Source organism: Cololabis saira, chromosome 11 (genome assembly GCF_033807715.1).
Source record: "Cololabis saira isolate AMF1-May2022 chromosome 11, fColSai1.1, whole genome shotgun sequence".
In the NCBI taxonomy this organism is placed as follows: domain Eukaryota; kingdom Metazoa; phylum Chordata; class Actinopteri; order Beloniformes; family Belonidae; genus Cololabis; species Cololabis saira.
This window is the reverse complement of record NC_084597.1, coordinates 14,679,503-14,693,703: the sequence shown is the minus strand read 5'-3', so window position 1 is coordinate 14,693,703 and position 14,201 is coordinate 14,679,503. Positions and strand designations below refer to the sequence as shown.

Here is a 14,201-nt window from a genome sequence, read left to right as displayed (position 1 = left end):
CCATTAAATATAAAAATGTTCGCCAGGCCTGGCTTGCATGCAAAATTTGGTGACTTTTGGGGCACGTTTAGGGGGGCAAAAAGGCCCTCCTTTCATCAGAAGGAAAAGAAAGAAGAAAGAAAGAAGAAAAACATTCCTACAGATACAATAGGGCCTTCGCACTGTAAGTGCTCGGGCCCTAAATAGGAACCTAAATACAAAAACCGTGACCAAAAAAAAAAAAAAAGCGATAAAAACGCAAAACCGTGACGATTTTCTCACATCAGTTCATTGTGATCTTTTGGGACATTACATTAAAGCTAGGGTCTACAATTTTACATATATATATATATATATATATATATATATACATATATATATATATATATATATATATATATATATTTACATACTCCCCGCCTCCCAAAGTACGGCAACACGTCCTGCTGGCTCCCGTACCAGAGGGGGTGTGTGTCATGTGAGGCAGAGCACAGGAGGGAGGGAGTTTGTGTGGGGAGTAGGTGTCTTTTTTTTTAAAAAAACTCAAGATCGTAGACCCTAGCTTTAAGCTTTCTTAAGATCCCGCCACAGCTGTTCCATCAGGATGAAGACTGGACAGGGACTGGCTGAGTTCTTCAACGGCTCGTTGGAGAACCTTGGCTCTTTTCCTTTGCACTTGTTCTGCTTTAGATTTGCTGTTTTGATTGGAAATTGTGGTCAAATTCAGCCAAAATTGCGGTATAAAACAAGGTTCAAAACTGATTAAACAAGGTCCTCCAACACTACATTTGGTAGTTGGAATGAGGTGTTTGTTTATACCGAACACAGTATATTAGCATAAACTCAATGCTGTGCATGTGGGTAAACATCAATTTTTTTTTTTACCCAACTAAGATAAATATGTTTTGTCCTGTACTTTAACATTGAACATGTGAACTGAAAGCCTGTAAAGTCAGAAATAAATTCTGAAAAAGAAAGGGGGAAAAACAATAAAAGGCCTAAAATGTTTAACATTTCTCTGAAAGTTGCATAACTTGACATTGTAGTGAACTTGCTGGGACGTCCATTTCTAGGAAGATTCCCAACTGTGTTAAATGTTTTTTACTTTTGGAGAATCTTACCACACGATAAAAGACTACAAATACTTGGGAATTACCTTTTAACCCTCCCCAAATTAATGGGTAGAAGAGCAGCATGTGACTGCTCCTCACCGTCTTAAATTCAATAAAAGAAACACGGATGGATTTAGTCTTGTTCCAGACACTGCTTATTAATCTGGAGTAGTGTAACATGCCTTGTGCTGGTGCAAGTCCTGTTAAGGACCCAATCATTAGGGCCCGAGCACTTACAGTGCGAAGGCCCTATTGTATCTGTAGGGATTTTTTTTTTCTCGTTTTTATTTTTCTGACGAAATGAGGGCCTTTAGGGCCCGAGCACTTACAGTGCGAAGGCCCTATTGTATCTGTAGGATTTTTGTTTTCTTTCTTGTTTTTCTTTTTCGAAATGAGGGCCTTTTTGCCCCCCTATACATGCCCCAAAAGTCACCAAATTTTGCACGCAAGTCAGGCCTGGCGAAAAATTTGATATTTAATGGTTTGCATAAATGGGCGTGGCCTAATGGCTCAACAGCGCCCCCTAGAAAACTTTTTGCCTCAAGCCCGACAATACGGTTTGACGTGCATGCACGAAAATTGGTACACACCTGTATCATGTCGCAACTTAAAGAAAAGTCTCTTGGCGCCATGGCCAAAACCGAATAGGAAGTCGGCCATTTTGAATGAATCGAGTAATTTTGGCGAAATTTATGCCATTTCTTCAGCCGCTTCTTCGCCCGAACAGTAACGTCCACCCAGGTGTGTTATACATCAAAATGTGCGTCTCGATCCTGCGAATATGCGCCTTACTTTTCTCAGTCAAAAGCGTTACCGTGGCGACGATAGATGCCAAAAAGCGCGCCCCCCCTTCATCTAGCGCGCCCCCCATTCATCTGATTGGTCCATATTTGACTGCCATAGTTTGTTCTGCCATAACTTTTGAACTGGTCGTGATAAAGACATGTGGGTGGTGTCATTGAACTCGGTATTGAGTACTTGACCTTCATTGGCCTGAATTAGCCCCGCCTTTTCTTCTGATTGGTCAATATTTGATAGTCCCTATTTTCTGGCATAACCTTTGAATGGTTTCCCATAGAGAGTCGTTGGTGGTGTCATCTGACTCGGTTTTGACTCCTTCACCATGGTTTGACATAGAGAGTCGTGGCTGGTATCATCCGCTAAATGGCCAGGCCTGAAGACATCTACATGCGAGTCATACAAGCGCTTCCACTGCAGCACGCCTGAACGTGCACAAGGGTGCGAGGGCCCATTCACTTTAATTTTGTTTTATTATCTCCTAAAACAAACACCTTACAGTTAAGATAACTTTGTTACCTTTTTATCAGTCTAAAAACGTCTGTTCCAAGACATTTCCAGACAGAAAATTCTGTTACAAGTCAGTCCCATAACATTTGTAACTAAAATGCTGTGAATGTATTTCCCCTTCAAAGAATTAAGGACACAGCTTGCATGAGTTCACCTCACAAATCCAGATTTTAAAGATTCCTCCCTGAAATGTTTTGGACAAATTCCAAAAACCACCTCTGTGTACTTCTCTATATTGCATCACAAACTGTAAGAATGAATCATGTGATGGATTTGTGCTGCTGAAATTTCAAACTCTAAGTTTTACGAGGCCTTAGTTCTCTATTAAGAGCTGCTCTGTTTTCCCCGAGGACTGCTGCAGTACACTCCAAAACAAAAGGGAAATAAATGGCTTTCACCAGTAAATTGTGTTTGCAGGGTGAAATACATATAAACTACACTTCCAAATATAACTTCAAACTGCTGTGTGTCAATGTTTGTTCACCTCACTGTCTCTTGTTCTCAAAAGACGCTGTGCTTCTGGGAGAAAGTCTCACTTCAAAAGTGATTTTTACTTAAACCGGTCCAGAAAACTGACACATGTTTGATCAAGGAAAAAGAAAGGAAAAAACATGCATTCTTTTCCCTGTTTTCTTTTTAAAAAGATACAAAGCTATGTCATTTTAATCCACAATTATGGAAAAAAGGCTCATCCGAATGAGAAAAAGAAATAAAAAATCCCAAGTAGGTCAGAAATAAGTCAACTTCACTGAAAACAGTTACTTTTGTCAGTTTGAGGCACAGTGACACAGACTTTACTTAAATCCGCTGTATGTGCATGTTGTCTCTCCTAAAGTATACTTTTATCTGGAAATAGATCACAGCATCAGCAGACAACTGAGATTACATCTGGCCCCGAATCTCCTCTCTTGCCAGAATGGCATATTTTCTTTTTCCAACTGAACAAAAAGAGATTTATTGCATGTGTCAGTGCTGTTTTACCAGCTTTTTGTCAAGTCAAAACTGACTCAAAAGTACTAAATGTAGGAAATACTTTAAAATATTTAAAAACTAAATCAAATAAATGTTATTTTAAAATCAATCATACTTTTAACAGGGGAAAAATAAAAAAATAAAAGTGTGAAAGAACAACCACTGAACTATGGATTTTAAGTTGGATAACATCACAGTAACAAGCTGGCACACGTGTCTGAAGTTTGAATGTTCAATTGTCAAATGATGTTATAAATTGACTGAGAAGCATTGATCAAAATTACGTTGTGGCATTATCATTCATCATTCCAAACAGTGAACAATTATTTTCCTCATATGCCACGTCTCGTTGGTCATGGTGTTGTAATACATCCTCTTCTGCTGTCCAAAGGCACCAATTACCTTCCTGTGAGCATCCATTCTCTCTCTCGAATGCCGCAGTGACAGAAGTTAGCAAAAACATTGTGGAATTTCGACTTGCACTCATACGCAGCATAAATATTGGATTTTTAAAATTGTAATACCACTTTGTCCCACTAGGGGCACAAGAGAGCTTTTAAAAGGGACCTTAAAGAGCTCGTCCCTAAATTTTGTTGAAATAGAGGCAGTATGAATGTAATTAAAAGCAGATAATAGGAATTTATATAATATCAATCACTGTATAATACATAACTGAAAATCTGCAAAAATTGTTGTAGGTAGATTTTTGATTATCAGTTATGAGTTTGGGGTAGCTTTTTAGCACATAAAAAGCATATCTTATATAAGAGTCACAGAGAAAAGACCTATAGCTGCTTTCCATTTTGATTATAACCTGAGAATAATGTGGCAGCTGAATGCTTCTACTTCAGGGAGATGCATATAAAGATTAGGAGCTTTGTGTTTGTGTGTGAGTGTGTGTGTGTGGTTGTTTCAGCTGTATTGCATCTGTGTTTTCTGCTCTGACTCACCGTCCATCCTCCTCCATCCGTGGTCATGTCACAGTAGACCTGGAAGCCGGTGGGGTGGTGAACCGGAAACACAGAGTAGATGCCATCCTCTCTTTGACCACTGGCATACAGATCACCACAATCACGGGGGCGTGAGCCTTGGGAGAAGAGAAAGGAGGGAACATTAAATAAATCAGGTCCACTCTGGAAAAAAAAAACACTTTTCTCCCTCTAGCCTCTGTTCATAGAGAGAAACATGAAAAATTAAAATGTGGAAGATCGGTTCCATCATGTTATGAAGTTTTGTCATTATTAATCTGACTGGATAAATTGCTCAATGCATCTATTCAGTAAAATATTTTACTGAGTAATTCAGTAATAATATTCAGTAAATAATGTTTCTTGTATTATTTCTTCCTGTCATGTACATATACATTCTTAAGATATATAGAATGGGGTTTAACATTCACTTTGCAAAACACTATTAAAAGACACATGGCTTTTAAAACTATCCAAAGTGGACATCTGTGGGAGTATTTCACTTTCTTTAAGCAAGAGCATACTGTTTAGATTTGAGAGCATTCATCTGCATTTTCTCTTTTGGATAATGTATTGCTCTCTTTCAAAACTCTGCATGCAAACTCAAGAAGTCCCTGCTAGCGGAGAGAAATTTTATTTTCCTCTCAAAACTACCGTTCTGCTCTCAATTCCATGAATATTGGATCCTGACCAATGAAATTGTCACATCTTTTTGGTTGTGCGACAATTATTTGCACCCAAAATTATTTTTCATTTTGCCTTTAACATTTTTCTTTTACATTTTACAGTCACTAAACAACTCATTAAAATAAATGTTCTAGTAAAATAAAATAAAATCCCCTCCTTGAACCGCCACCTTACTGTGGTGGAGGGGTTTGTGTGCCCGAGTGATCCTAGGAGCTATGTTGTCGGGGGCACTTTCGCCCCTGGTAGGGACTCCCATGGCAAACAGGTCCTGGGTGACGGGCCAGACTAAGAGCGGTTCACAAGCCTACCATGAAGAAGAAAAGATCAAGGACCGTTACGTCGCCCGGGCGTCACCGGGCGTCACCGGGGCCCCGCCCTGGAGCCGGGGCTGGGGTCGGGGCTCGTAGGCGAGCGCCTGGTGGCCGGGTCTTTGCCCGTGGGACCCGGCCGGGCTCAGCCCGAAACGGCGACGCGGGTCCGCCTTCCAGTAGGCCCACCACCCGCAGGAAGGATCATGGCAGGCCGGTGCATTGTGGGCTGGGTAGCAGTCGTGGCGGGGTGCCTCGACGACCCAATCCCTGGACATCAACCCTCACAGTGGGGACATGGAATGTCACCTCGCTGGGGGGGAAGGAGCCGGAGCTTGTGCGTGAGGTTGAGAGATACCGGCTAGAGATAGTCGGGCTCACCTCCACACATAGCTTGGGCTCTGGAACCCAGCTCCTTGAAGGGGGCTGGACCCTCCACTACTCTGGAGTTGCCCAGGGTGAGAGGCGGCGGGCTGGTGTGGGCTTGGTTATAGCCCCCCAGCTCAGCCGCCATGTGTTGGAGTTCACCCCGGTGAACGAGAGGGTCGCTTCCCTGCGCCTTCGGGTCGGGGATAGGTCTCTCACTGTTGTTTGTGCCTACGGGCCGAACAGCAGTGGGGAGTACCCGGCCTTCTTGGAGTCCCTGGGAGGAGTACTTGATGGTGCTCCAACTGGGGACTCCATTGTTCTACTGGGGGACTTCAACGCTCACGTGGGCAATGACAGTGATACCTGGAGAGGCGTGATTGGGAGGAACGGCCTCCCCGATCTGAACCCGAGTGGTGTTTTGTTGTTGGACTTCTGTGCGAGTCACAGTTTGTCCATCACGAACACCATGTTCAGGCATAAGGGTGTCCATCAGTGCACGTGGCACCAGGACACCCTAGGCCGGAGGTCAATGATCGACTTTGTTGTCGTTTCATCTGACCTTCGGCCGCATGTCTTGGACACTCGGGTGAAGAGAGGGGCTGAGCTGTCAACTGATCACCACCTGGTGGTGAGTTGGATGCGCTGGCGGAGGAGGAGGTTGGACAGACCGGGCAGACCCAAACGGATTGTGAGGGTCTGTTGGGAACGTCTGGCTGAGCCCTCGGTCAGGGACATCTTCAACTCCCACCTCCGGGAGAGCTTCTCTCGGATCCCGGGGGAGGCGGGGGACATCGAGGCCGAGTGGACCATGTTCTCTGCCTCCATTGTCAACGCGGCGGCTCGAAGCTGCGGACGCAAGGTCTCCGGTGCCTGTCGTGGCGGCAATCCTAGAACCCGGTGGTGGACACCGGAAGTACAGGATGCCGTCAGACTGAAGAAGGAGTCCTACCGGGCTATGTTGGCCGGTGGGACTCCTGACTCAGTAGATAGGTACCGGCAGGCCAAGCGAGCCGCGGCTCGGGCAGTCTTGGAGGCAAAAACTCGGGTCTGGGAGGAGTTCGGGGAGGCCATGGAGGAGGACTTTCGGTCGGCCTCGAGGAAATTCTGGAGGACCGTTCGGCGCCTCAGAAGGGGGAAGCAGTACTCTGCCGGCACCATTTATGGTGCTGGTGGGGAGCTGTTGACCTCGACTGGGGACATTGTCGGACGGTGGAAGGAATACTTTGAGGATCTCCTTAACCCGACTGACATGCCTTCCACTGAGGAAGCAGAGGGTTGGGGCTCGGAGGCGTGCTCATCCATCACCCAAGCCGAGGTCACCGAGGTGGTTCGTAAGCTCCTCGGTGGCCGGGCACCGGGGGTGGATGAGATTCGCCCTGAGTACCTCAAGTCTCTGGATGTCGTAGGGCTGTCTTGGCTGACACGCCTGTGCGACATTGCATGGAGGAAGGGGACAGTACCGCTGGGGTGGCAAACCGGGGTGGTGGTCCCTCTGTTTAAAAAGGGGGACCGGAGAGTGTGTTCCAACTACAGGGGGATCACACTTCTCAGCCTCCCGGGGAAAGTCTACGCCAGGGTACTGGAGAGGAGATTACGGCCGATAGTCGAACCTCGGATTCAGGAGGAACAATGCGGTTTTCGTCCCGGTCGTGGAACACTGGACCAGCTCTATACCCTCCGCAGGGTGCTCGAGGGTTCATGGGAATTTGCCCAACCAGTCTACATGTGCTTTGTGGATCTGGAGAAGGCATTTGACCGTGTCCCTCGTGCCATTCTGTGGGGGGTGCTGAGTGAGTATGGAGTCCGGGGCCCTCTACTAAGGGCTGTCCGGTCTCTGTATGATCGAAGCAGGAGTCTGGTTCGCATTGCCGGCAGTAAGTCAGACTTGTTCCCGGTGCATGTTGGACTCCGGCAGGGCTGCCCTTTGTCACCGGTCCTGTTCATAATTTTTATGGACAGGATTTCTAGGCGCAGCCAGGGGCCGGAGGGGATCCGGTTTGGGAACCTCAGGATTTCATCTCTGCTTTTTGCAGATGATGTTGTCCTGTTGGCTTCATCAGACCGGGACCTTCAACATGTGCTGGGGCGGTTTGCGGCCGAGTGCGACGCGGCAGGGATGAGAATCAGCACCTCCAAGACCGAGGCCATGGTTCTCGACCGGAAAAGGGTGGCATGCCTTCTCCGGGTGGGTGGAGAAGTCCTGCCTCAGGTGGAGGAGTTCAAGTATCTCGGGATCTTGTTCACGAGTGAGGGAACAATGGAGCGTGAGATTGACAGGCGGATCGGTGCAGCGTCCGCAGTAATGCGGTCGATGTACTGGACCGTCGTGGTGAAGAGGGAGCTGAGTCGAAAGGCGAAGCTCTCGATTTACCGGTCAATCTACGCCCCTACCCTCACCTATGGTCATGAACTTTGGGTAGTGACCGAAAGGACAAGATCGCGGATACAAGCGGCCGAGATGAGTTTCCTCCGCAGGGTGGCTGGACGCTCCCTTAGAGATAGGGTGAGGAGTTCGGTCACCCGGGAGGAGCTCGGAGTCGAGCCGCTGCTCCTCCACATTGAGAGGAGTCAGCTGAGGTGGCTTGGGCATCTGTACCGGATGCCTCCTGGACGCCTCCCTAGGGAGGTGTTCCAGGCATGTCCCACCGGGAGGAGACCCCGGGGAAGACCCAGGACACGCTGGAGAGACTATGTCTCTCGGCTGGCCTGGGAACGCCTCGGACTCCCCCCGGAAGAGCTGGAGGAGGTGTCTGGGGTGAGGGAAGTCTGGGCATCCCTGCTGAGGCTGCTGCCCCCGCGACCCGGTAACGGATAAAGCGGGAGAAGATGAGTGAGTGAGATGAGTGAGTGAGTAAAATAAAATTTACAATATATTAAAATTAACATGGAGAAAAAGATTATTGACTTCCTGTTTCACTGATGGAGAAAGAAATTATTTAATCTCTGACCGGCACTCATTTCGCTGTCAAGGATAAATCGGTGTGCGGACCCTCAAGTAAAGGCACGTTTTCACTAGCAGGAGTTCAGGGTATATTTTTCAGGGCCAGGCTGTTTGTGCGTGTCTCCATTACCGTGAATGGTAAAGGTGGCCTTCGGGAACCTTTATAAGGCGAAAAAAAGGCCCTGTAGTAGGAGAGGGACTCAAGTTGGCCAACAAGAACCTCCTGGCGGGGGCAGATCGGGATTTCTAAATTATGTTCAGCACTCTCATGTGAACATAAATCATGTGACCACAACTCATTTAAGCATTTGGACCAGAGACATTCAGCTATAAGTACATTTGATGAAGTTGGATGCACCGATGAGGTGGTTCAGATCTTGTTGGCATGTTACACCAATATAGAGGTCCAGCTGGGTTTTTTCTTTTGATCTCCAATCGCTACGACCACGGTGTTTAAAAAAAAATACAAGTATCATCCATTGTTTACGTGTCTTTTTTTCTTTTTTGTCTCATTTTGACTTCATTTTACGCCATTAGTGAACAGCAAAAAAGGTGCATTACTGTCACCTCATGATCGATTGTGCTATTTTTTTAGACAAAAGTTCCTGTGTGGTGCTACAGTGTAAATGCGACACGCCGGCTGAAGCGGCTGAAGGGGCTGAAGGGACTGAGAAGATGGCAGGCCCTATTAGAGGTTCCTGTCTGGCAGATTTACCCTGCCCCCGCCAGTGGAAACGCACATTGAGTGTAAGATTTCATCGATAATTTATTCGGCAAAACTGTTTGATTTTTTCATAGTTTGGAGGAGGTTGAGAAAGAAGTAGCACAAAATGACAAAACTGATTTTTTTTAACTTCTTTTAAAAATCAACTGGTCTTCTTGAGTGAAGCTGTGTTAGCAATACATTGGTCCTCCAAAATTACACTCCGTTTACTGTGTCAAGAAGATGATGAAACAATGTAATGCTTGAAAATAATGGAGCCCCACCCCCCTGCTCTGCTATTTTTACCAGGAGCTGTAATGGTTTTATCTCTGACTTAAACTACGTCTGGTTGTCAATATGCCTGCAACAAGTTCAGATAATATTACATAAGTGGTTCTCTTTTTTTTTAACTATCTCTGAATTAGTAGTTTATTTCATGCAACTGTTACAGGAACGTGGTATTATTTGGAGTGTTTTTCTTTGTTTTTTATTTCCATCAGACACAACCTCCATATTCATCTTCATTTTCCTCTTAGGGCCCGATTTACTAAGATCCTAAATAAAGAGTACTAAATTGCGTGTGCACTGAAAAAGTTTGCACGTGCTGTTGTTGTGTGTTTTGCGGGTGATCAACTAAGATTGCGTGCGGAATTGATAACAGGTGCAAACCGCAGTATTTAAATGAGGTGTTGCGTGTCTTACGGTTTGCGAGCGCAAAATGAAATTTGACGAGTTGGAGTTAGAGATATTAGTGGAAGAGGCAAATTGTTGTGCCGTATTCAGCACCCCTGCCGTGAAAAGCACCCCCTCGTATATTCAATGATAAGTAGGCCAAGAAAAAAAACAACACACTGACACTTCAATATATTTATACACTCACACAAACACATACTTAGGAGTTTATATTATATATAGCCTATTTACTGGACGCTAAACAGAACGTGACACTGGATGAGAATATAATTTTTGTCAGACGAGGGGTTGCTTTTCACGGCAGGGGTGCTGAATACGGCACAACACCGGGGACAACTGCAGAACAAGTATAGGCGCACAATAAGAAACTTATTTTCTCCATGAAAACACGTGATTTATTTATTATCACAAATAAAAAAATGAAGGTGCCTCCTGTGGCAACCCTTTGCTGAATAATACTCGATTTAACATTCAAATAAAATATTTCTCCTTTTGCATGTGGAGAATCCTCACCACAAGTTGAGCCATCCCCACCCCAGTCCTCAAATCAGGCACCAACAAGCATCCCTGCGTAATGCTGGGCAGATTAGCACCTTCCTTTCCAACGTATTAAATACAGACGCAATCACAATCCCCGCCAAAACTTTCAGGCTTGGTAAATCTCATTGCGTGTGGTAAAAGGAGATATTTGCATTTTCCCCTCCCAGTATTTAGCGATTTCTGGCGGGTACGCCCCATATTGATTATTCATCAGGGCAAAAGTACTAAATGAATAGCGTGTGCTATTTTGCTCATTTGAGAGGTGCAGTCCTGTTTGCACGCTGTTAGTAGATCAGCTTGCACATTGGTTTGCGGGTGATGTCAAGTTTGCACACGTTTTTACGCACGCAAACCTTTAGTAAATCAGGTCCTTAGTGTGTTGGAATCCAGGTAAACCAGGTGATACCAACTCTCACTTAAATTTGTATTGCTTTACCATGTACCTTGTATTGCTTTAGCTAAAATCCACGAATCATGCTGAGGAAGGATAAGCATGTAAGTCAATTTTTAATTGTGTTATTAATGTCTTTTTAACGTCTGACTCTGTGTTTATGTTTAGTGTCGACATGGACGAGGTTTTTTTCTTCAGCTGTATTCCAGGTATCAGCTGCATTTGAAACAGGAATATGTTGAATGGTAGTTGTGAAAACTAGTTTAGAAATACAGGATATCAGTGATTAGATCTTCAGGACTCTCCACAAGGAAATAATTTCAGCAGCATATTGATTGTTGTTAAAACTGACATCTTGTTTTCAGGCCAGTACTGTAATATATTGTCAATCATTTCTGGTACTGCTGCAACGTGACCTTTGTTAATTTCACATGTACAATCACACGTTTTGCATTCATTCGTTAAAAGTCGTCAATTTCTAACTCTTACACAGGCGTTAGAGTTAGTGGGATATTGACAGATGCACCCTAGGACCCCTAATGAGTAGAACCAAAATTATGTAGCCTCCACAAGCCATTACCATATCTTTGGCACCACCTGGAGATGCAATGTCCTTTCTCTAAGGGGCAGCATCTGTCATGACAAGTAGTCTGCCACTGCCATTGTCCTGCCTAGCAAGTGCACTACTCTCAATGATGCCAGGCATGGGCCTATGTCCACAGCAGATTTTCCTCCATCAGTGAAACCAAGGACCTCGTACCCCCTTTGTTGTTGATATGAAAAACACAGCTGAGTTGCTGGTGGTGCCCAACGTATTTGTGCCAAGTAGACGGCCTGAAGTTTCAACACATTGATATGATGTCGGCTCTGTGGAGGGCCCCAGGTCCCTTGGACTGACCTGCCCTGCCACATGACCCCTCAACTGGTAGGAGAGGCATCTGCTGTGACCACCTCCCATCTCACCGGAACCGAGCCAAACAGGACTTAGAAGGAAACCTGTGATCTTGCCACTGCCAAAGAAGGGCCATGCATGACCGACTCACCCTAAAAAGGACCCGCCGGTGTGCATGAGGATCCAGGACAAGGCTGTTGATCCACTGATGCAGGGGGCACAGGTGCAGGAGCCCCAGCAGTGTAATGGCAGAAGTTGCTGTGAACAACCTGAGCCACATCTGGACACTCAGACATGCCTACAGTTGAAAGGAGTGGAGTGGGCCTTGTAGCCTGACCAACCACTCCATGGGCAACTGAGACTACATGGGCACTGAGTCCAGATACACACCGCTGGAGGTGGTCCAATGCATGGGAGTCAGCAAGCTTTTGTCTTGGTTCACTGTCATGACCAGAGTCTTGATGTGATTGAGAATTCTGTCTACCGCTAGCTCTGCCTCTCGGAATAAGGGGCACAAGTTAGCCAGTTGTCAAGGGACGGGAGGAGAGTGAGCCCAGAGAGGCCCAGGGGTGTCAGGGCTGCCCTTACACACCTCGTAAAAATCTGAGAAGCCAGGGACTGGCCGAATGGGAGGAATGTGAAGCATCCTTGACATCCGTGGAGGTGAACCACTCTCCCGGAGCAATGAACCACACGAACTTGAGATGAAGGAATCAGGCAAAACATTACATTTCCCATGAGATGAGCAGTTGGGGCAACATCCAAACCAACCTGAGTCAAAGCTGCTTGGGGCATTACCCACATCAGGCAGGGGCCCTCGCCAGCCTCTGTGCAGCCCAAGCTTTTCAGGGATAATGTAAAGCCACCCTGCACATCCATTCTGTTGAGTTGCAAGGTAATCAACTTTATAACACATTCATGTGAACACATAGCTATCTTGTGCCACATAATGTATAAAAAATAGGACATAAATGAGTTGGGTATTTTTTGTGGCTGGAATAAGCTAGCATGTATGTTCGGGAAGAAATATTTAATGAAAATGACATTTCAGTACACAGTTTTTATATTCTCATGTTAAAAGTAATTACATGTACAATGAGTTATTTAGCAGAGGATAAAGAACTTAATTCATGAAATCAAGTTTCAGCTAATTGCTTTGCATGTGCGTGCAGGTTATTTCTTTTCCAACACCTCCAAGTGCCCTACATTCGGGGATCCAAACTGTTGCTGCTGCCACATCATCTCCAGTTTCCATGGACTGACAGGTTCATAATTAGAGGGACAGGACTGGACTTTTCGCTTGGGAAGACCAAAGTATTTTCACCCCCTTTTCCCATAACACATTTTGCCACTGAACTTTTTTCCACATAGCCTACTTTAGGTCCCGAGTTTAAAAACCACAGCTATGTTTGTTTTTTTTACAATACAATTTCATGTGCTGGGACGCTGACTCGGTTACGAATAAAGTAATTAATCTGATTCTGAAATCGTGTATGTTCTTGATGGTTCTGCAGGTTTTTATGATCTGTATTGGTTTTCCAAGCTATACAGCACTACTTCTATGGTTGGAGTGAATCTTTATGATCTGCATTGACATCTGAACAACTGAGGAACTGATGACAAGGAGCCATGGGTAAACCAACGTAATCTGGTTTATGGGATGTTTTATGGGATCCCATACATAAACATGGGATTAATCTAGAAATTCTCACTCCCAGGTACATAAGACCCTACAGTAAAAGTGTCTATATCTCCAGCTTTATGCCATACCTGCAGCTACATGGCAGACGACTTTGGGGTTATATACATAATCCCGGTTTTCTGAGTAATATGAGTGAGATATCTCACTATGGCATGCACGCCCCAGCTGCAGACCTCAGAAGCATTAATCTCATTACGCCAATCCTGATTGGCTGGTGAAACGTGTCCTCCGCCGTAGGGAGTACCACCTACCTTAAATATCCACTGCGGACGACACCACGTCATTCAAGATAAGCACCTCTTCTCACTCGTCCAAGCAAGAAGGGTTGCCTGCCTTCAGCACGAGACACGCCCTGAAAGCTTTCACCCGCTCTGCCGACAGGCTAGCAGAGAAAGTCACCTAGTTCAGGGATAATCTCAGAAAGATAATACACTGTGCCGGGGACAGCATGCTCTTTTCCGCGTTTATCACAAAACCTAGGTCGAGTAGGTGCCGTATGGCAATACGCGCGTGCGCTCTGGCCTCCTGCTCCGATTGTGCCAGCAGCAATGAGCATGTCCAGGACGTCGTCCTTCTCCCTGTCTGACAGGCTGGCGAGGTTGAGCCACTGCGCATGTTCCTGCAGAACCATATTCC

The 14,201-nt window shown here is 45.6% G+C and overlaps 1 protein-coding gene across 2 annotated transcripts in view; it reads right to left on the bottom strand.

The window, feature by feature from the left end:
- Positions 1–14,201, bottom strand: part of fibcd1b (fibrinogen C domain containing 1b) — a 259,486-nt gene that overhangs the window by 118,406 nt on the left and 126,879 nt on the right. For both annotated transcript variants that reach the window (XM_061733784.1, XM_061733783.1), the window contains one exon: positions 4,322–4,458. In XM_061733784.1, coding sequence (XP_061589768.1) covers positions 4,322–4,458 — 137 coding nt within the window. The remainder of the gene's footprint in view (positions 1–4,321; positions 4,459–14,201) is intronic.